General features: G+C 39.8%; 1 protein-coding gene across 1 annotated transcript in view; it reads left to right on the top strand.

Annotated features, from left to right (window-relative positions):
- Window positions 1-22,201, top strand: part of LOC103462246 (neural-cadherin) — a 357,031-nt gene that overhangs the window by 223,351 nt on the left and 111,479 nt on the right. The window contains exons 26-27 of the mRNA XM_008404906.2: window positions 5,034-5,263; window positions 13,588-13,865. Coding sequence (XP_008403128.1) covers window positions 5,034-5,263; window positions 13,588-13,865 — 508 coding nt within the window. The remainder of the gene's footprint in view (window positions 1-5,033; window positions 5,264-13,587; window positions 13,866-22,201) is intronic.

Below are 22,201 nucleotides of genomic sequence, written 5' to 3'. Positions count from 1 at the left end.
ATATATATAATCGATTTTCATGAGAGAAACTTATATTTCCACTGTTTAATTTGCTCTCAGTATCATGCAGGTTAGCAGCTTTTTAAGAAGTCGGTTATTAATGTTCTTTGTTTAATATGGCATCTGTTGAAACCAAGAGGAGTAGATTAGAAGAAAGAAAGCTCCGGTTTCAGACACCTGTGTGCTCACGCTGTCTGAAGTCGCTCAAATGCTGTTGACCTCTAGTTCAGTCTGTAATCATTTCAGGAAAATGTTAAACTTGCCCTTTGAAAGCAGAATGTAGATCTAATGACTCCTCGAGCATCCTGGGATACAGAAAGCTTCTGGAATTTATTTTATTTTATTTTTTTGCGTTTGTGTGCATAAGTGCGTGCGTGCACGGATAATGTTTAACTGTAGTCATTTCCAGGATTTTATTTTTCCTTGTGGAGCTTTAGAGTAAACACTCATTGATTTTCAGTGCCGGGGATTATGAAAATATTCTACTTATAGCATTACTTACACCCTCCTTGACATTCTAAATCCCATTTCAAGAACAAATGTGGAATGCAATAAGGAAGCTCAAAAAAAGCACTAGTTAAATCTGCCTGAGTGGGATTAAGTCTCTCTCTCTCTCTTCTCTCTCGTCCTCTTTTTCTCGCTCTCTTTTGCTTTTCCAATATTGATAGAAAGGTAAAAATACAGTAAACAAAAAGTCCTTGAGATGTCCAGGCCCCACAAACCGAGCCCATATAAAACCACAGTCACACGGTTCATTCAGTACGTACAGCAGGCTGAGGCAATAATATTACACACACTGCAGTTTGTGAAGTTGATTTCTGCAACAGAATAAGAGACCATAGAATCCTTCTTTTGTCTGTTTTCATATCTCTCCACCCTCCAGAGTAAATTCATTATTACTTCAACTTAAAGAAAGAAGGGAATCAATTTGTATTGGAATAATAAGTGAGATTCACTTCGTTTGCTTCTCCCACTTGTCTAACACAAGTCGACACTAAGACAGAATTATTCTGCGGGAAGAACATCACAGTTGGAGATGGTGGAACTGTTTAATTAATCACATTAGTCAAATTAAAAATGCATTTTCTGCATCACCATACATTCCTTTTTGACATGCAATCATGGTTTAAGTAATGTTAGAAAAAAAATATAGAATTCTAGAAATTGGCAATTTTGAGTCAGAAACAAGCTTAATGATAACTTTATCTGCCTGGTGTAAAAATAATTAGGTGTAATCTAATTAGGTGTATGAGAGTTTATGTTTATGTTATGTCTTAAAACGATGGATGAATATCTTCCATAATTATTTTTTTAATGTCAGATATTTCGGTCACATGAGTGAAAAAAAAATCTACTTAAGTTAACAAAGTTGTATTTCAATTGCTTAAGTTTTCCCATAACCCACTTATAATTTAGAGAGCTATTAGTATAACTTATTAATTTATTTTTCCATGTTTCATTAAGGTCTTAAGTTTAAAACAATAAAGCTTCAGAAAAGTGTCTAAATTTAAACATCAGACTGAAGAGCATCAGAACGGCAGTTTGATTTGTACTGGCACAGATGCTGAGCTGAAGAAAACCAAATAAAAACATGCTCCAGTCAGCATATGTGTAAATGTCTGTGAGGATCTCTGTCTTAAAGAAAACGGTTATGATTCGGATTTAAAAGATGGTGAGGTGAAACATCTGCTTAAATACAGAAAACGTCCATATTAGGAGAGTTTGGTTGATGTTTTCTGTGCAGTGTGAAGCAGATCACATGAGGAATAATCCTCTTTATGAAGTCATTTTTTGTCAACACTACTTGCTTTTTTTAAAGGTACCTTTCTATAAACATTAAATGCCCCATTGAAGAAAACGTATGAAACCTAAAAACAAATATAAAGTTGTTATAAAATTTCTGTAGTTAAAATTTGGAAAAGAAGCAATTTTGTGTCTCGTTTGATATTTGAGCATTTTTATTGGTGGAAGAGATTATTTGAACATCCTCCTCTTCTCCCTGCTCAGCATCCATCCAGAGATTTGGGGTCAAAGTTCAGGTTTTATCTGAGCTTTTGAGATGCTAACCAGCTGCTTTCAGTTGTTAAAACAATACGTTGTTGCCACACATAATAACCATCCAAAAGTTATAAAGTAAGAGCAAAAACCCTTCTATCTGCTTAGCATCCAAAACCAGAAAAAAATATCTGTCCAAACATGCAACGCCTCAACCAGAAGATATGAATAAAAAACTTTAAAAATAAGAACAAATCAGACCTAATGCTGCCATCATTCCAGGACATGAACTAAAAAGAAAAAAACAGAGTTCCAAAGTAAATCTTCCGAAGGTCACACCGCTGCAGGTCTTCTTGTTTTACACTGAACCAAACTGATACTAAAAACCAAAACGTGTATGACTAGGTAAAATACCAGGTCTGCCATGAATCTGGTTGGCTAAAAACAGGCAACTAGTTGTCATCATCACAGCAACATCAAACACTGTACTGAGCATGTTTTGTTTTGTGAAGCTCCTTTCCGTTGGTATGACTGGATCTGCAGTTAGTCTCTTTTTATTGACACCTGATAGATACTGCAGGTAAACATGCAAAAACAGCAGCTGATGGTGAAGCAGTTTTGCTGCAGTCTACTGCATGTCTGTTAGAATAAAGATGTGAGCGTTTTCCTGCTGTTTTTCCTCCTCAGACAGTCGGGGAGGAAAGCAAGACACAATGAAGCGGTTAGGTTGGAAGTTTTATCTGAGCAAGCACATCTCTCATTGGGCAGGAATTCAGCTGTGGTGTCTGGAAAACGTTTAAGTTCTATTTAGTGGATAGTATGCTGATTAAGATGTAATCTATGTAGAATTAGCCCATATATTAGATGTAGCTTCACAACCTGTTTGAGCTGCACGTACAGATGCTGCAGGCGCTGCAGACGCTGCAGACGCTGCAGACGCCACACTTTGGCCATCATACCAGCCTTTAAATGATTCTGCTGAGTTTCCTACTTTTAGTTAATAAACTTTCCAAGCTCCACACTGTTTAATCACTCTACTCCTCACAACAATATACAATGATAAACAGGATATATTTCTTTCTCCCCCCCCCCACCTGCATGTGTAAATGCTAAACCCACAGGCAGGAGAGAGAGACTGCAGCGGCTCCAATAAGCCTCTGGGAAGGAGAAAGCAGGAGTGTGTTGTGAGGTTGGATCAAAGCCAGGTGCAAAGGCTGACATTCTGTATTAGGAGTTACAATCCTTCTTCCCCCAGCCCTCCTGACTGTGTCTCTGTCTGCCCATGTCCTTGTTTCTCCCCGTGGACCCACTGATGGGAGCTGACATTTGCCTCAATCCCTCTCGCTGTATCCGCTGAGCCCGTTCTGAGCTCCCAGTCTTGTCTCCTAATGTTCCGACTCTGACTCTCTCTTTTCTCTTGCTGACCTAATCATCCTGCCGTCCTCGTTTTCATTTACAACACACCTGATCCCACTGCTGGAGAGAAAACGGCAACATTTGCATGATATGGAACAACAAGTAGGAGATAAATAATTAGAGAGGTTTGTTTTTTTATTTTTTCTTTAAGCTGGAGCTAAGGGTGCATCCACACCAGCCTTGTTTGGTCCGCTTTAATAAAACTCTAGATTTTTGGTCTAGAAAGTCCAGTTGGTATGCGGAGGTGTGAATGTGCCATCAAACTCTGGTTCGCCTAAAAACCTCGGACTCAGTTTGGTGGAAGTGAACTCCGGTGTGGTTTGAATGTTTAAATGAACGCCAAGCGGACCAAAGACCGCTCAAAAAGTAGGAAGTGAACTATGACCCAGAGCGTCATGGGTAAAATTAACCAAAAGCATTTAATATCTATATTGATTAACATCATCATGGATTTTCTGAACTTGGGTTCTCTGGTAGAATCTCAACCAGGCCAATCAGTGAATAGACAGGAGACGTCTGAACAATGAGTGTGGTTTTCTGTGCTTTTTAAGCACACCGGGTAGTAGTCTGCCATTTTGGTGGCCAGATCTATACAATTCAAATTCAAATATATTTTATTAATCCCAAAGGGAAATTAAATATTATTGTAACTCATTAATTTAGATTCTTCAAGGATTGAGATTCTTCAAACATTGTAGAAATGCCCTCCCTGACACTCTGAGGTCACCACAATCCAGTCACTGAACATTTTTGGTTCACTTAGTTATTTTTATTGAAATTTCTTGTTTTGGTTTTAGACCTTTGTAACCCTTTGAGATTTCAAGATGTAAAGAATGTTGCAATTACAGTAATGTATTATTATTATTATTATTATTATTATTATTATTAATGTTGTAGTTTTAGCAATGGCCATGGAGGAAGTGAATGAAGCCATTCAGTCCGTTTTGGCCAAGTCTCCAGATATTGATTTACCATTAACAGCCACGTTCAGATCGGCTCTTCTCTCTTCACAATGGAGGATGGTTGTTGTTTGATGCAGGCGATTTCTGGTAAGCTTCCTAACATGGAACTGGTGTATGACAAACATCATGGGAAAACATCAGCAATCGGGTAATATTTAAAACTTCAACAGGGTCCACACCTTGAGGAACAATCATTTCTCAGTAGTGAATCACAGCGTAGAACAAAGAGCTGCTTTTCACCAGACTACAAAAAGATGGTTCAACATAGAAGTCACTGAGGTGTGCCGAGTACATGTGTGAAACAAATGTTTTTTATTAGTTAATAATCTTGACTACTGTGACAGACTGGCGACCTGTCCAGGGTGTACCCCGCCTCTCGCCCTGAACGTTAGCTGGAGCTAGGTCTGGCAACCCCACTAGGGGACAAGGGTGTATAGAAAATGGACGGACAGACGGACGGATCTTGACTACATTTTCTATTATTGTCCATTTTACTGCTGATACTACCACTACTTAGTAATGCTCTACTTCATATAATGCTAATAAAATACTGATGTTTGTGTGACAAAAATATTTTTTTTTACAAAAACTACTATGACACACAACATGTGTAAAAATAATGGAGACCAGTAATGCATTTGTCCCATCTGCTTTCTACAGACATCACTGCCAGGGAGTTCATGGAGCTCCGAGGGAAGCAGCGTAGCCGCTACGAGCTGCTGGTGGACTTCCTGTCGGAGATGCTCTCCGTCCCACCGGGTGATGTTAACATCTTCAGCCTCATGGACGTGAAGGAGCGAATGCTGGACGTCCGCTTTGCTGTGAGCGCCGGCCCCTCCTTCCTGCAGCCGGAGAAAATGCACGGCTACCTAGCCGCCCACAAACAAAAGGTAGGTCACTTTGTACATCTCACAGGCTTTCATGCCGACAGTCCCGGTAAACACAATAAAGTCTTGTCAGCTTGATTGTTTTGTTGGGGTCTCTGCTCTCACTGGACTGACAGCTCTGCCTCCTGAGTGGCACTCACATAATCTAGTCAACTGCACGGAGTAAGTGCACTTTCCACCTGTGGGTGTCGGTGCGACCGAGCCTTAAAAGCGGGGTTGTGCTCTCTGTTTGAGCTGATGTTTGTTTGGAGCTGCGCTTGTACCTGCAGGGCACTGTGGTTCAGCTGGCAAAGTGCTTCTGCTGCAGCCACAGAGGTTGCTGGTTTGATTCCCGACCACTGCAAGTGTCAAAGTGTCTTTTACCATATTGACAAAGGTCATGACCTCGGTTTCCTTAACCTAATAACATGCTGACTTACACATAGTACTGACTTTAAGTTTGGGTGGACCTTATGTCAGTGTAATGCGGTAAAAAGTTTATATATTGAGCAATCGGGAGATGAAAAGGATCACTTCATTTAAATGAAAAAAAAAAAAAAAGAAAACATGGATTTATTCACACGGGAATAATTATTTGAAGTTTGGGTTCAGGTAAATGTGGCTCCATTTCTAACTTGATTGTGGTCGACAGTTTCACCCTCCTGTCCAATAGGGGGCAGTGATGGTCAGTTTTGTCTGCTGCATACATTTTGGAGGATTTTTCATCTGTTGCTCATTTTGATTGTTGCCCTTGGTTGCTTGAAGCAAGTTCATGTCTGTCCAATAAGTTTGCTGTTCCAGTAAGTCCTTCAAAGCTGCAGGAGGTAACTCTTTTGAAAATAAATATTTTTTACATATTTATTAAAACTGTCATTCCGTCCTGACAGTAGAACATGAGACAGATATGGAGTGAAAAAATTGATCTCCTGTGCCTCCTCCTTGTGGTCCAACAGCCACCTGCTGTTGTACACTGCCAGGGAGTTGTACACTGCTCCCAATCAGGAAACAACCAATCAGAGGCTGGAGGAGGGGCTACAGGGTCAATCATGCTCATGTACGCACTTCTCACTCTATAATTTTGGACAAAAACTGCATTTAACAATAATAAAAAAGTAACAAATACAACTATAAAAAATTTGAAAAGCAAAGTCCCTCAATTGGCTGATTTTAAACATATTTAAAAATCTATAGCAGGGGTCACCAACTCCAGTCCTCAAGGGCTACCATCCTGCAACTTTAAGATATACCTCTGCTCCAAAATGTCTTAATTTCCTCACCAGCATTCATTCCTCTCAGCAATAGGCTGGAAATGAGCAGTTTATGTGAACCAGGTGTGTTTGAGCAGAGACATCTCTAAAAGTTGGAGGATGGTAGCCCTCAAGGACTGGAGTTGGTGACCCCTGATCTATATTATATAATTAAATACTCATTTGTCCTTGTGCTGTTGCTTTTTTCCCCAAACTAGACAAGAAAACATAAACAAGAAAACATAGTGTGTATATCAGGGCTTAGCAGTAGATAAAGTGTGAAGCATGTAGCCTTTCACTTCATTTCTTTCCCGTACAGATCATTCATATTTCCTCTAACTTTCATTTCCAGTGGGAAGGATAATCAGCCGGATTACTCTATAGCTCCACACACGACTGTCAGGGAATATGTAAACAAGACGACGGCGTAAACAGGATTAGAGCGTCCCGTCGTTTCACCTGATTGAGAACCACACAGTAATAGGTGGATTTTTTTTAAGTGCGTGTGCGTGTCAGCGCACAACTGAGAAGTGAAGGAAACAGTTTTAGGAGCATAAAGCAGCATGACTGCAAAAGTGCACAACCGTCAGTGCTGGCATTGAATGTGCATCCCCGTCTGAGAATGGCAGCGTGGTGAGAACAGCCCTTTCAGCCAGCAGCAGCAGGTAATTCTCCCTGAGGGTTCGTCTGAGACCGTTTGAACCTGAGTGATGACCCAGATCTGCTGCTAGCCACGCACAGGCTGCATCCGCCTGACCGACTGCAGCCCGGAAAGAAGGCCAGGGATAACTTTTCTCTGAGTTTAAAAGGCTGGTTACCGTGCCGACACGTATCCTGAACTTCATAGAGAGCTGTTAACATTAACATCTAATGGATTGTGCAGATCTGCTAGCCATAGAAGAGAGCATGTGAACTTAAATGCTGATTTCAAAAGCATCTACAGAGAGAATACAGTTTTGGCTTAATTTCTGCTCTATGTTATGTCAGCAAATAGATTTATTGAGCATTTAATAATTAATCAATGACTAAATTAATTGACACCTGATCTGCTTGTGTATAGTTTTAGATACTGGAAGTAGGATTGAGTCAAACTTTATTCCTCGCCATTAATGGCTTTATAAAGCTTCTATAGAATTTTGTTTTTATATGATGTTGTTTCCTCCATTTTTAGTGTTGACATGTTCAAGTTAAGGTTACTTTAAATGAAATATCCATACAAAGCGAGGTCTGTCAGATGGAATTTCTTGTTTCAGAAGTCTGAGGAATCGCCTGACCTCTGCTAGCGTGAGCCTTCAGGAGGTCGTCCTCCCAGGCTGCATTGTCTCCGTTCCACCGCCCAGAGACACGCAGCCGGAGCTGGTGTCCTGGAATGGGCTGATGAGCCACACTCTGTTTGCAAATGCATGTTTGTTAGGGGGTAGAAACAGTCCAACCCGGTTAAGATTGCGGTGGTCAGTTCAGGTGAATAACCACAGTCAGCCCTCAGCCTTTCAGCCTTTCCTCCCGTTTCATACGGCTATCTTCAAGGATGACAGAAAGAGTGGAGCTGCAGCCAGGGAAAAACGTGCGCGGATAAAAATTGAGGAGGAGAGTGGCGTGGAGAGACAAGCCTGGACTGAGGAAGAGAAAGATGGGAGAGCACAGAGGTAGAAACTTTCAGGTGTGATTTGTGAGGAGAGCACAGAGCATTTCATCTGAATTCAGCCAAGTTCTCTGGAGAAGACATTGATCAGAATGAGATGTGAAGCGTGGCGAAGGGGAGGATGGGGGAAGAGGGGGGAGGAATGGAACGAAAGGAAAGCCGTGCAGAAGATGAAGCGGTGTTTATTATTAATGTGCTCAGTTCTCCAGTAATGGCTCAGAAGTAGATTGATATAAAAAAGTAGACCAGATTATCTCCGTCCTTCTGTTTCTGCCTCAGAACTGGGTCTGATCCCTTCCCTCTGGGCTCTCACTCCAAATCTATTTACCTGACATTAAACTTTGATTCTTTAAAATAATAATAATAAAAAAACATAAATAAAAAATGATGTTACTGATGTTCATCCTGTTAATTAACGCTGCCCAGACGGCCACATGGAGGGAACTGGAAGCTTCTAAATGCATTGGAGGAAAGCCCCAAGCCTGTCGCAATAAGTAGTAAATCAGTTATGATGAATTAAAATGAAATCAATAAGCTTTAGGGACACCGATCCACTTTTTTCACTTCTGATACCAATATCTGAGTTTTAGTATTGACTGATACTGATCCGATACAGAAAAACACTGCTGGCCTGACTTAAAACATTTCTCTTTTTAAACACAGACATAAATGTACTGAATTATAAATGTATTCGATAACTTAAAAAAAAAACAGTAGCTTCATTACAAACTTTCTCCCAAATGGTTCAGAAAGGGCAATTAGGATATAATGTAAAATAAATAATAAAGCATCACATTGCTCAGTGCACAAAGCATAGAATTAGACTGAATAGATCGGCTCTTATGGATCAGGCACATTGTCACTGATGGCTGATAGAGATTTATTTTTAAATATCAAAACTGATACAAACATTCATATTGGATTGGTGCATTTATATAAATTTTCATTCCAATTTAATATTTTTTTAAAGAGCAATTTTATCTAGAGAGAATTCACAATTCATTTCATTTATGGTTCAAGTTGTGTTTGGTTCTGCTTTCTTCATTATTTGTTTATGTATTTTATTTGTTTAAATATCCATCCATCCATTTTATGTACACCTTTGTCCCTTGGTGGGGTCAGGAGGGTTGCTGGTGCCTATCTCCAGCGGGCGTGCCGGGCGAGGGGTGGGGTCACCCTGGACAGGTCGCCAGTCTGTCGCAGGGCAACACAGAGACACACAGGACAAACAACCATGCACACACACACACACACACACACACCTAGGGGGAATTTAGACTGACCAATTAACCTGACAGTCGTCATGTTTTTGGACTTTGGGAGGAAACTGGAGTACCCGGAGAAAACCCACACATGCACAGGGAGAACATGCAAACTCCATGCAGAAAGACCGGGGCTCGAACCCAGAGCCTTCTTGCTGCAAGGCAACAGCTCTACCAACACAGTGCAGCCCCGCCTTTTGTCAATAAAATAAAATATGTTTTATTTTATTCAAAACATCTTCCGGTTTTATTCTTAAGTGTTTTTTATTATTTATTAATTTTTTAAATAAAATTTAAGTTTACTGCCAAACTTGCATTAGTGTGATATTATCAATATAGTACTTGAAAAAGGCCTCAAACCAACAATATTATCATTTAATTTCTGGGACAATTTATTGTGCAGCAATAAATTGCTTCCACCAGGTAAAGTAAATTTTTAATATCTATAGAGGTTAATCCAAGTATTAATCTGTAACCTGTTACACAGAAATCTGGAGTTCTGAACACTGAAGAGCATCTCTGTCTGTGTTCCATCTGCAATTGTATTTCATGTGAGATTTATTCAGAAAAATTGAGACTGTTCCACATAACCTAATAACTGCTAGAATATTTTAAAATACAAAAAGAAAAGTTTTCACCACTCAAACTAATGTAAAAAAAAAATTCTGCTGCCTTTTTTGTGTCACAGAAACATGCATCCATGTATACAGACCAATTTATTAAATCAGGATAGAATGGTAAAGTCCATTTATTTCAGGAAGGAATAATGCATTAATTAGACTAATTACACACAAGTGGGTGTGTGAAAGCCTTATTACTGTTATTTATGATGATTTTCCACTTACAGCTAATGAAAATATGACATTTAAAATGAGAATATTACACCAAACCAATAAAAACTGTCTTCCATGGGCTACATGTAAAGTTTGTTAATTACCTGCTTCAGTGATGTTATTTCCAAACTTTTAATCTGACAAGCGACCTGCATATGGATGCATATTCTAATTTATTGGATGTGACTGTTTGATGGACAGAACACAGCTGTACGATTAATCTTTTACAGTTGGAGTGTGTGGGTTGAGCCTCTTATAGCATGCGATGTACACTATTTTTATATCCAACAAAATTCAGAGTGTACAGTGTGTAATTGATCCAAGAACATTTAGAGATCGTTCGACCCCTCAGGTGTTTTCATCCTCGCGCCTGTCCTAAAGGCAGCTTACCACCAGCTTTTTAGAGACAATTAAGCTACTTTAACGATTTAAATATGACTGCACCACAAAGAAGAACTTGCTGGTAAATCAATTAGTTGCTAAATATGTGGCTTTGGCTGAAAGTTACTGTGTTAAACCAACTGCTGTTTCTACTGCTGACAGCCAGAGCTGACATCAACAGATTTCTGTCTGTTGCAGAGTTGACTGATGCGTGACCGAAAGCTTTCCTGGAGCATAAAAAAAGAGGTCTGCTCACTTTTGATGAAAATAAGCCATCAATAAAGAAGTGGCTCCTACAAGTTAAGTTTATTAGAATATTAGAATAGCATATTTCAGCAACAGGGCGGTTCAAAATGCTTCACAGCAGGAGGACATAATTCAGTAACCAATTCTGAAACCAGCAACAAACATTACATTTTGTCAAGTGTCATCATCAAAACCGTCAAACAAATACACATCAAATATATTGATCCATGATCTATGTGCTATAATCAAAAGCAGCTCTAAACAGCTGGGTTTTAATCAAGAAACCAGAAAACCTGAGAGCTCTGGAAGGCTGATGCAACAGTAGATCTTTAATGTATTTTGGTGCTAAGCTGTTCAGTGATCTATAAAATACAGCAGTATTTTAAAGTCTATTATCTCAATGGAACGACTTTAGAACTGGGTGATGTGGTCTATCTTCCTGGTTTTAGTCAGAACACCAGCAGCAGCGTTCTGGATCAGCCGCAGCTGGAGGATTGATTTTATTCAGACCTGTGAGACGCTGTTGCAGTAATCAATGTGACCACCGATAAACACATGGATGAGTTTCTCTAGAAACTCTCTTTTGCCGAGACATAAGTCCTCTAATCCTGGAAATGTTCTGCAGGTGACTGAAGGCCGACTTTGTAACTGTCTTTATGTGGCTCTGAATGTTCAGGTCAGAGTTCATCACTACACCCAGATCTCTAGTTTCTATCTGTAATAATTGAAGCTGTGTGTTGACTCTAGATCTACAACTCTAGATCATTCCTCATTAGGTCCAAAGATAGCTTTAACTTCTGTTTAGCTGAAGAAAGTTATTGACTTGTTCTAAGCATCTGTTCAGTGATTGGATGGGATCATAGTCACCTGGTGACATAACATAGAGTGCTGTGTCATCTGTGTAGCTATGGTAACTTATCTCATTACTTCTCACAATGTGAACTATCAGAAACAAGCAGCTATTAAACTCCAGGACTGAACCTTGTGGTGCCCCACATGTCACTTCTGTTCACTCTGATGAAAAGTTTCCTATTGAAACAGAGAAGAAGTCAAGTACTTCACCAGAGAGTCTCCAGTCTCTGTCATGTCAATAGTGTCTTCTACAAAAAAGAGCAGAGGTTTTATTGATATACATATTTAAGCGACTTCATAATTATCGACAGTTCATTCATGAGTGAATCACTTTGTTCAACATGGCCTTCTTTCATCTGCAAATTAATTCCCTGTCTGGCTGCACATTCCTTTCGCATCATCAAAGTTGAAAGAAGGCAGTGAATTAATACATTCAGCTTTGATTTGCCTGGACAGCAAAAACATTAATGATGCAGGCAGGTCACATTTAGGGAAGCCTCAAATGGGGGAAAAATACTTTAAATCAGCAAAAATGCAGCATATCGCTTACATATTTAGTATACAACATCAGTCAGCAAAAAGCGTGACCTATATAAACAGCCCTTATCACAATTACAGTCACTATTTCAGCAGAGCCGAGTGAGGAAGTGTTGCTTAGCCTGCGCTGTCATTTCACACTGCATAAAGTCCATTCAGTCCAGAACATTGAGCATAAGCTGACCTGCTTTCATTTCCACTTTTTCCTCACACTGAATGTGTCTGTGTGGACGTTATCACCCAACGTCAGTTCAGCGGAAACATACATGTGCTGCGTCACCACTGCAAGCCAATGACAGGACATCTTCATGCGTACACCACACACAGCACACACTCAGTTTCCACTCAATTTTCCCTTCCAAAGCTTTATCGCTCTCCTCAACCTTGAGGGTCATAAATTCCTCCCTGCCTGACCACCATGTAGCCCACTTTTCCGGACTATTGCACGGAAAACCACTGCACAGACTTTTTTTTTTTTTTTGCTGTGAACTGCTTAGTGTACAGCACATGCTGTTGTGTGGCCACTTTCAGATGTTTTTCAGTTTTGTTTTTTTTTTCCACACCTAAATGTTTCAGATCATTAGGAAAATTAAATATCAGATAAAGATAACTTGAGTCATTTAAAATGGACCTGTGTCTGGATTAAACTGCCTGTTGAAATAAAGTGCATTCAGATGTCTTGTGCCTATAGTTTTCAAACTATAATTATTTCTTCAAGGGAAAAGAAAAAAAAACTGAAAAGTCAAATCCCACTTCCAGCTTAACAGCTGTTGAATTGCATGCACTGACAGGCCGAGTTGTTCCCGAACAGACCAGCCACACTTTTAAGATGGCAGGAGTCTAAATGAATGATGTTGTTGTGGTGGGTGGCTTTTTTTTCTTTCCCTGCAACATTTGAGAAGAAAAACAAGCAAAGCAGAAAAAGTGGAACTCACTCTCTCAGCGCAGCAGAGACCTGGGTTCATTACCAGGCTGCAGTGCTTCTGCTTTTGTCTTTTTTACACTGATCCAACACAGTTGGCTGTGTGTGCGTGTGTATGTGTGTGGGCAGTCGGTGAGGGATCGCTGTCTCTGTACTATCACCCTGCTAGTAGTTGGTGCCTGTGCAAAGGAAAATACATCCTATTGTGTGAGTCTGAAAGATAGAAGAACAAAACAATAGGAAGAAGAAGTTGTGTTGCCTGCAGTGATAACAACCAGAGAACATATCAGTGTCAAAAAGGGGGAGAAGAAAAAAAATGCTGCACAGCTCTTATTTAAGAGAGTACTGCCTGTGCTGCTGGAACTCTGATAAATGATGTCTGTTATTAGTCTGACACCGATTGGGTTTTGTTTTTACTCTCTCCAGCTCCAGTCCTTCCTGCAGGTCAGCGTGTTCCAGGTCCGGGTGGATGAGTGTCCCGGTTCAGAGTGCGCTGGCTCCAGCGGCTGCACCAGTGTGCTGGAGGTGCGGGACGCGCCCACGGTGGTGGACTGCGGCACCATGAGCCTGGTTTCCGTCATGGTGGAGTCCAAGGCCGTGTGCTCCTGCCCGGGACGGGAGCAGTCCCATCAGCCTTGTGCCTCGTATCCCAGAAACCCCTGCTTCAACGGAGGGCTGTGCGTGGACACGCAGCACGGCTACAGGTGGGTTCCTCAGGACTGGAGGGAGCGACCCGCACACTTCTCCTGCTCTGTCATCATCGTTCTGCGGCGCAGTATTGCGGCCATGCTAAGAAAAACTAAGAAAAAAATTTAATTACAAGAGTCCCCTTGTGATTTATTTACGTTAACAAAGTCGTAATATCAAAAGAATAAAGTCATAAAGTCGAACAGGAATAAAGTCGAAATATTGAGAATAAAGTCATAATAGTATGACTTTATTCTCGTAATTTTATCACAAGAATAATTAATGCTTTATGCTTTCAATTAAGCACATTTATTTCTGTAATTCCGATTTGTAAAATTTTTTCGCCAGTGGGAGTGCAACGTCAGTCAAGTCTTTTTCCTTTCTCAAACCTCAGATTAGTTTTTTTTTTTACGCTTTACAAATAATAGTAGCTCCCCCTTTAGTTAGGTGTCTTTTTGTGGTTGCATTATTTAAATGATTTGCAAGAGAAGAGAACATTTTTTACAAAATTTAGAGGCTCTTTCTAAAAGAGTGGCTTTGACACAGTATGGAATAATGTAAGATACATTTAATGCAGGGATGGCATAATTCACCTTTTAATTTCCTTCTAATTTAATTTTCACTCTGTTTCTGTGTTTAAAGTTGACAAGAAATTTGAAAATATCACTTGATAATTATGTGTTATTGAAAGATTGGAAGATTAATACCTGAACACCAATTATAAAATCTTAAAAAATACAAACATTTAAAAAAATACTTAAATCACCAATGCTGAGCCTGGTGGGGGCACAAGTAAAACCTGGAGGCCCACCAGGCTTATAATACACTGGGGAAATCCTGGGTCCTACTTAGTTGCAGGTTACTGTTTCTTTAATAAATGCTGATACTTTTGGAGTAATTAACACCTAAAATAGTTATAATTGTCAAAATAAATGACACACTTTGAGTGAAGTAAAAAGACATTTCTACTCTGGTGGATGTGAAAAATACACATCCACCACATTAGACCCTTGTCCATTACAGCATACATCAAAGGTGAGGACATTTCCAAGCTATTTTGGAAGGAGTGGGTGGGATGAAACCTTTAGATTTTTCATTAAGAGTGGAAAAACTCTCATATAACGAAGGTTTTCCTGAGATCAATTTCCTCTTAAGAGAAAAGCTGCTTTACTTATCAGTTCTGGTCACATTCCACTGCTGTACCCAGTGATGTTTGCACACTTTCCTTTCCTCCTGTGCAGCCCTGAAGGGCCATTAAGAGGAATAAGCTGGGGGCATTAGGAATTAGATAAAAGCATGGTAAATAAATGAGGATGGTTGTAAGCCTCCTTTGCTGATCCCGCAGCTTTCGCGGGGTCAGACTGAGGAGCAGACACAAAAGAATTCCCAAACATTTCATATTGTGAGAGAAGAGGCAGCGCCGGCTCTCAGCCACTCAGCCATCAGGACCATTCAGCATCTTGAAAGGCTGGATTCAGACAAGAGTGTCTCAGAAAGTGGAATATCTCCATGGTTTATTAAGGAGAACTGGTGGCTGTGAAACCAGACCCAGTATGACTGGTGCTGCTAATGCACCTTCATCACGACTCACTGACTGCTTGTTGGACTTGGTTCATAATGTGGCCGGGTTTTATCTTGCATCATGTTATCACATGGATCTCTGGGTAAGTTTCATTCTTTTTCAAAGAACCAACAAGAGACAGTGAACATCAACGTGTTGGTCAGACCGCGGACCAGCTGGCAAGGTCAACAGAACCAACATTATATGTTTATGTTGTTCTAAGTTACAAAGGTTGTTTGTTCTGTCTCCCACACACAGACAGAGGTGTGCATGGAGTTTAGAGTGGAAAAGATAGACAACAGGTAAAAAAAGAAACAATAGGACTTAGCTACCTCAACCTCTGATGTAGTAGAAACGTGGTTACAATATGAAATTGTACTGAAGATTCAATCTAAAATGACCGTGGTTTAATCTACTACTGGTCAAAATACACATATGTTTTGTGTGCAGGGCCAGATGTAAGGGAATGGGGGCCTGTGGGCTTGAACTGATCTATAGGTCCCTTTTGGAATCAACCTTTTGGAAATATTTGAAAATTGGACTGTGGCTTTTAAAATTCACTTTATCTGTAGGGGTGGGACATTAGTGCATTTATTTTGATGAAATAATTACATGGATATTAGCAAACTAAAACATTTTGGCTACATCTGCAAACAACAACAATGAAAACGAAGCTGCTTCTCTTGATTTGCTTTCCTCCAAACAACAATCTGGTAGGATGCTGGAAAAGACAGTTGGATGTACAGCAGGAGAGTTTAAAGTCGTCTGGGCTGTAGAATCTTTAGAACAGGTTTTCAGGAGATCTCTAAGAGATTAAGAGAACCCTAACACCCTTTGTCTTTGTCTGACTTGCTGTCAATATGTCTCTAAACCTTCTTCTTGTCTTGAAACGCCAGGAGTAGGTCAGCCGCCCTCTGCTGGTTAAAGTTATTACTGCCGATTTTAAACAGAGCCTCGGCTTTAGGATAAGATTGTGTGGGTTAGATACGCACCAGCAGGATGTTTTATTTTTCACATGTATCTCTTGAGTAAAGAAGTGAAAAGAGCATTGCAAAGTTTCTATCTCAGGATGAGAGACAATAGGGCTAAGTTTGGCAGTGTTTCACAAGTGGTAAAAACAGGATGGAACCAATAATTTTACATGATTCTCAAAACTTAGTTGAACATTATCCCAAAGTTTTTAACAGAAGATTGAGCCAAATAACCAAGAGGGCTCAAGGACCTGCTTTATCTTTGCAGTTATCTTCCCTGGTGCAAAACTAAAAGCATTATGTAAAAATGAAAGACAAAATACAACTCTGACATGCTTCTGTTTCCTGGTGTTCTAAATAGAAAGAAACCGCTCACACTCTCCTAGATGAAAGATGTTAGCTGTCACATAACGCTGCATCTTGTGCCAAAGACTAAATGTCTCTATTAGCATAAATGACTCTGTAAACAAGACCATGAGTGAGATAAACTCCTTTCAGCACATCATCAACTACATGTATTGTTTATGACATGAGCGATTTCAAGTCTCGGTGAGTTAAAGGAAACATGCTGACAAAGTAACTGGTAACTGGTGGCCTTTGATAAATGCTAATGGTATGGACTGTGTGAAATCTGGTAATGAAAGCATGAGTCAGCTTAGAGACAGAAACCTTGGAATTAGTTTTCATAAAAATAATACTGAAACAACCTGAACATTTCAGCTTAAAATGATTTAGTATAAGCAGATTTTATCCTTCTGAATTACAATTACAAGTTGAACAAATATATGAAACTGAAGGCCCACACACGCACACACACCCCCATGCACTCACATCTGCTTAAGATTCTTTGTTGCAGATGAACAAAAGCCTCCATCACACATGTCCACAAAGCTTTCTTCACTGGACTTGCAGAAGGTAATTTTACCCTCCGGCTTCGTTTAATTAGAAGCAGCGAGTGAAATGGCCAGGATGGGCGTCTGGCTGGTAGGGTTAGCATGTGGCTCACTGTTGGACCTTAACAGGATGATTCACTGGCTTGATGTTAGACTTAATCCCAGAATTTTTTCACATGCACACACATACACAACCACACTTACACACACAAACACACATAAATTTACTTCTTTAGAAAGCTGTAGCCTGTTGATGCTGTTAGCCTTGAGGACGTCTGTGCTGCTGCCACGTGTTTAGCTTTAAGATGCTATTTTAGCCTTGAATAGCTTCACCTCTAGGCTAACTGCTTTTAGTGCAACTTGAACACAACAATAGTCGTCACCTGCATCCCATCAGAACAGTTTAGAAGCAGAAATGAACTCCTAGTGGGTCAAAAGAAGCAGCTTCGTTATCCGACGCTGTGGTTTTTGCGGATGTCACTTGTTCGTCAGATTTACAGGCGGACCAGAAAAACGTGCAAATACAGAGGTTCCCGTCAGAACTTTGGTTGTATAAAAACACACAAAAAAAGTGATTCCTTGCATTAAAATTTTTAACATGTTAAATTAATGAAATTTCTATTAATCAAATTAATAGAAATCAACACGTTAAAGTCTCAGCCTTAAAGAATATTTAGTTTCTATGAATCTTTTTTCTTGGATTTTTGTAACCTGATTTGCAAACTGTTTTACATCATTTGAGCTTTTTCATGTTTGTGATGATTTAAAGAGAATCAAACATTTAACAACTAGAAACAAAAATAACTAATATTTAAAACACAAATAAACCAAAAAGTTAACTTAAAACAATTATCTCCTGTAATTTCATGTCTTGCAGTGTTGCACTGATTTGTGATTACAGGCCTTCTTTTTGAGTGGCAGCCTGCAGTACAGTGAGCACATAGCCACCAGCTAATGACAGCATGTGGGCGAGCGGACTTAAAAAACACAGCTCTCAGTAGAAATTACTGTCTGCTTCCTCCTTCTTTTCTTTCTCTTGGCAAATCTGGGCAACACTCACAAACCAGCTTGCTTTTCCAAACACAGATCTGATACATGCAGTCTTGCAACACAAACTGAGCAGAGATTGGCCTGCTCTCATTTCCTGTGTGAGGGACCGTAGGGTTGGACATTTATTTGATCTTTTTTTAAGAAGTACAGTTTGAGCTTTCATGTGATCAATACATTAACAGCTGTGCTGCAGCAGAGTTGCTAGTTGACCCAACCGAACCAAGCTGAAGACTAAACTCATTTCAAGGCAGAAAGAAGGCACTGAAACTACTGATCCCTAAAGGTTAGATGCCCCAACCTCAGTGCATTTACTTGAAGGTTGCAGATTGCATAATAGGGGTTGCATTCAAACGGTTAAAAAATGTCACAAATATAATTTATTTTTGGGCCTAAGTGGCTATCCGCAAGGCCAGTGGTGTGCAGGAAGTGCATAGCTATAAATCATTGATTGCACATTACTGCTCCAACACAAAGTCTTAGACTGGGAGAATATCCTGCCATCCATCCATCAAGCCGCCTGTGTGTTGGTCGTATACTGTTTTATCCTGGTTGCTGTGCCAACAGCTTTAGCAGATATCCCCAGACAACCTTCTCCCTGCGTAGCTCCTAGAGCTCATCTGATAACTGATATAATCTCTCAGTGAGACAGAGGGAGATGTGTCACATCACAGTAGGACATGACATAAACACTTCTACTGAAGATTTCATTGAGCTGGCTCCTTTTGGACAGAGAAGTTTCTCCCAAACTGTCAACCAGCTCACTACGTCTCTAAGAGGAAACTCATTTCAGCTGCTTGCGTTGTGTTTCATTTAGTGGCAGAACTACACTTTTATGCACTTTGAGTGGCCAGAGTGAGTAAAACTTTATCTGGAGGTTCATACACTAATAAAGAAAATACAGTTTTTCTGATCTTGTATGTAAAGAACATACCTTCTTCTGATTAATATGTCATTATGCAGAAGAGATTAGGCAACCTGGCGACATGTCGATGATGTGTAAGGCAGAACATCAAACTGTAGGACATCATTCTTGAGCTTCTGGGTGTCCTTTGTTTGCCTAGAAAGTCCAGTTTGTTTGGGGAAGTGTGAATGGGTAATTTAACTCTGATCCAGATCAAAAATGTGAATTCTGTTTCGCCTAAAAACCTAAGTCTGTGTTTGGTTGGTGATTCAAATTTAAAAATACTTCTTTGATCCCAAAGCAGGCAGGAAGGATCTCTGGTAGCGGTCTGTATTACAGTGAATTTGAAGAAGCCTCTGACTAAAGACACTAATTTAAATTTTACAAACGGCACCCCATGTTAAACAGGACATACCTCTTACAAAATAGAATGGGTCATTTATTCCTCACCAGAAATGTCTTCATTTATAACAGACATGATAGGATTCCTGCAGTTTTTGGGATTTATTCATACTTCTTGACTTTCAGAAGTCAAGAAGGCGAGCCTGCAGTCATATCCAAGTGATGTTTAGATGTTTAGAAAGCTAAACATTTGAAGGAGTCAATCGGGGGACATTTGAGGGAATCTTGTTGCCATGATTTGGGTCCAGTAGTCCCTGGACAGGAAGGAGTCACTGCAACCAGTACAAAGCTGTTCTGTTTGTCCCCACATACATTGTGTGGTGAAACATTTTGACCTCTGACCTGGTGTTCTCTTCTTGTATCATATTTCATTGCCGGGGAATCTGAGGTTTAATTTAGGAAAATACAACCCCGAAAAAATTTAAAATAAGATTTTAAGCTTCTTTTATGCAAAAGCACATTCATGCTATCAGCTGTTCTTTAAATAGAAATGTGGAACATATTGCTTTATGAAGTATAACCCAAACAGATGTTAGGGTGAGAATAAGGTGAAATAGGTGAGATTGCCAGGCCTGGGTCACAGCTGCTGTGTGTTTGTCATATTTCCAATAACTCCAGAGTACCTGAGACCCACAACATCTGCTGTGGGATCTTTGAGAGGAGACTAGATCAAATGTGGGATATTAGAAACTGAAAAACTTAAATTAGAATGTGGAAGAGAGGAAGAAATAAAGAGAAATTTAAGACCAGGAAGGTGTGTCAGTGGGAGGATAACAGAAAGGTAAGGAGAAAAGAAAATAAAGTTTGTGGATATTGAGGGAAAAGAGCAACATGAGGTGAGACGAAGAGAGATGGAAAATGTTTTTGTGGGGTAAGAAGACAAAAAACAGATGACAATATACGATAGGGAGCAAAATGGGAGTGAAGATAAAAGGTATAAAAAAACTAAACTAAACAAAAAAACATAGTGCCAGAGAGGAGAAGTGAGGTGGCGCGAAATAACACAAAGAGATAAGAATTAATAAAAAGATAAAAGTGCTGCAGAATAGTTTTCTGCTTCACGGGCTTCCTGATACGACCCCACCCCCCATCACACACAAACAGATCATGAGTCACGATGGAAGGGGGAACATGTAGATAATCAATGCACTGGGATTAATAAAGAGATTTCAGGAGCAAGACAGTTAAAGGGGGAGGGCTGGGATTACGGCACCCCGGCCCAATTTCCAGCTGACAACGAAAGTTGCAAAACAAAGCTGCCGTAAGAGGATTGGAATGTTTGAACCAAAAACCGTCTCAGATTGAGCACAGAGAATTAGCGTGACATTACAAAAATGGAAATACAAGCATGTGGCTTTTTTCTTGGGTCTTGATTACACTTCACTGAAGATATTTCTGTTCAAACAACGGACATCCATGGATGTCGTTAGCCAGTTTTTGTCCCTATGTAGTTTGAAAAACATGTTAGATATTAGGGATTCTTATCATTCATCATGTCATTAAAACTGAGACTCCGGCTGTGGTGGTGTTACTGCTAATCATTACTTCTGTTTTAGGGTGGAGTCATTATCCTGTTGCATAACACAACGGCTTACTAAAGATCAAAACAAAGAGGTTAAAATTTGTTAACTGACAATGACAATACCCACATAAACACATGCTATGAATCACTGTAAAAGGGTATATTTTATTATGTCGAATAGTCATGTTAGTGAAAGTCTATGTAATATGCCCCTAAAATCATGGACAGCATTGTGTTTGTGCTCTGGATTTCTCCTCATTCATGTCTGAAGAAACCAGACAGAAAACTGAGAATAGGAATAAAAGAGGATTTGGATGAGAAATGAGCTGTCTAGAAAACACCAGTGAGACCAAGTGTGTGTGTGTGTGTGTGTGTGTTTGTGAGTGCAATAAATAGCATACTGACGAACTGGAGAAGAAGTTTCAGTCTGAAAAATCTATTTATTCAGAGCGGAGTAGTCCATTTGAAGAAGTACTTTTGGTCTCTGAACAGTGTGTGAAGGAGGCAGTGCCACCACTCTTAACGTATTACACACAGAGCACTAAGTGGCCTGGGGGTTTGGGGGTGGGGGCAGCAAAAAATCAGGCCTTTAACATAAAAACTACTTGTGGCTGACAGTGTGCGCTGCTCTGTAGCGGCTGGAAGTGATAGAAACGGGATAAAATTATTTTACTGTTGTAGACAAAAAAACATGTAGCTATTTATCATTTTACGTGCAGTTATCCACCACTGAAGCAACAACATACTGCTCTGTACAAATGAAGAACATGAAAGAGGTAGACCCCGGACAGGTTGCCAGTCCATCGCATGGCTCTGATCTCTTTCCTTCACAGCATTTTGTTTCTATACACCTGTAAGTCCAGACCAGCAAACCTCTCAACCTCATCATATCATAGATTTGGTCAGACTAAGTCTTACCAAATCATAACAACCATATTTATGATTAGAATATTACATCAGACTTATAAATAAAACTGTTTCAATACATAAATGTAGGTGTAATGACAATATATTTAATATCTGCTTATTCCATGCGAACCGCATTAGAATGCA

Source organism: Poecilia reticulata, linkage group LG3 (assembly GCF_000633615.1).
Source record: "Poecilia reticulata strain Guanapo linkage group LG3, Guppy_female_1.0+MT, whole genome shotgun sequence".
In the NCBI taxonomy this organism is placed as follows: Eukaryota; Metazoa; Chordata; class Actinopteri; order Cyprinodontiformes; family Poeciliidae; genus Poecilia; species Poecilia reticulata.
Note: the sequence above shows the minus strand (reverse complement) of the source record. Positions and strands in the feature narration are given on the sequence as shown.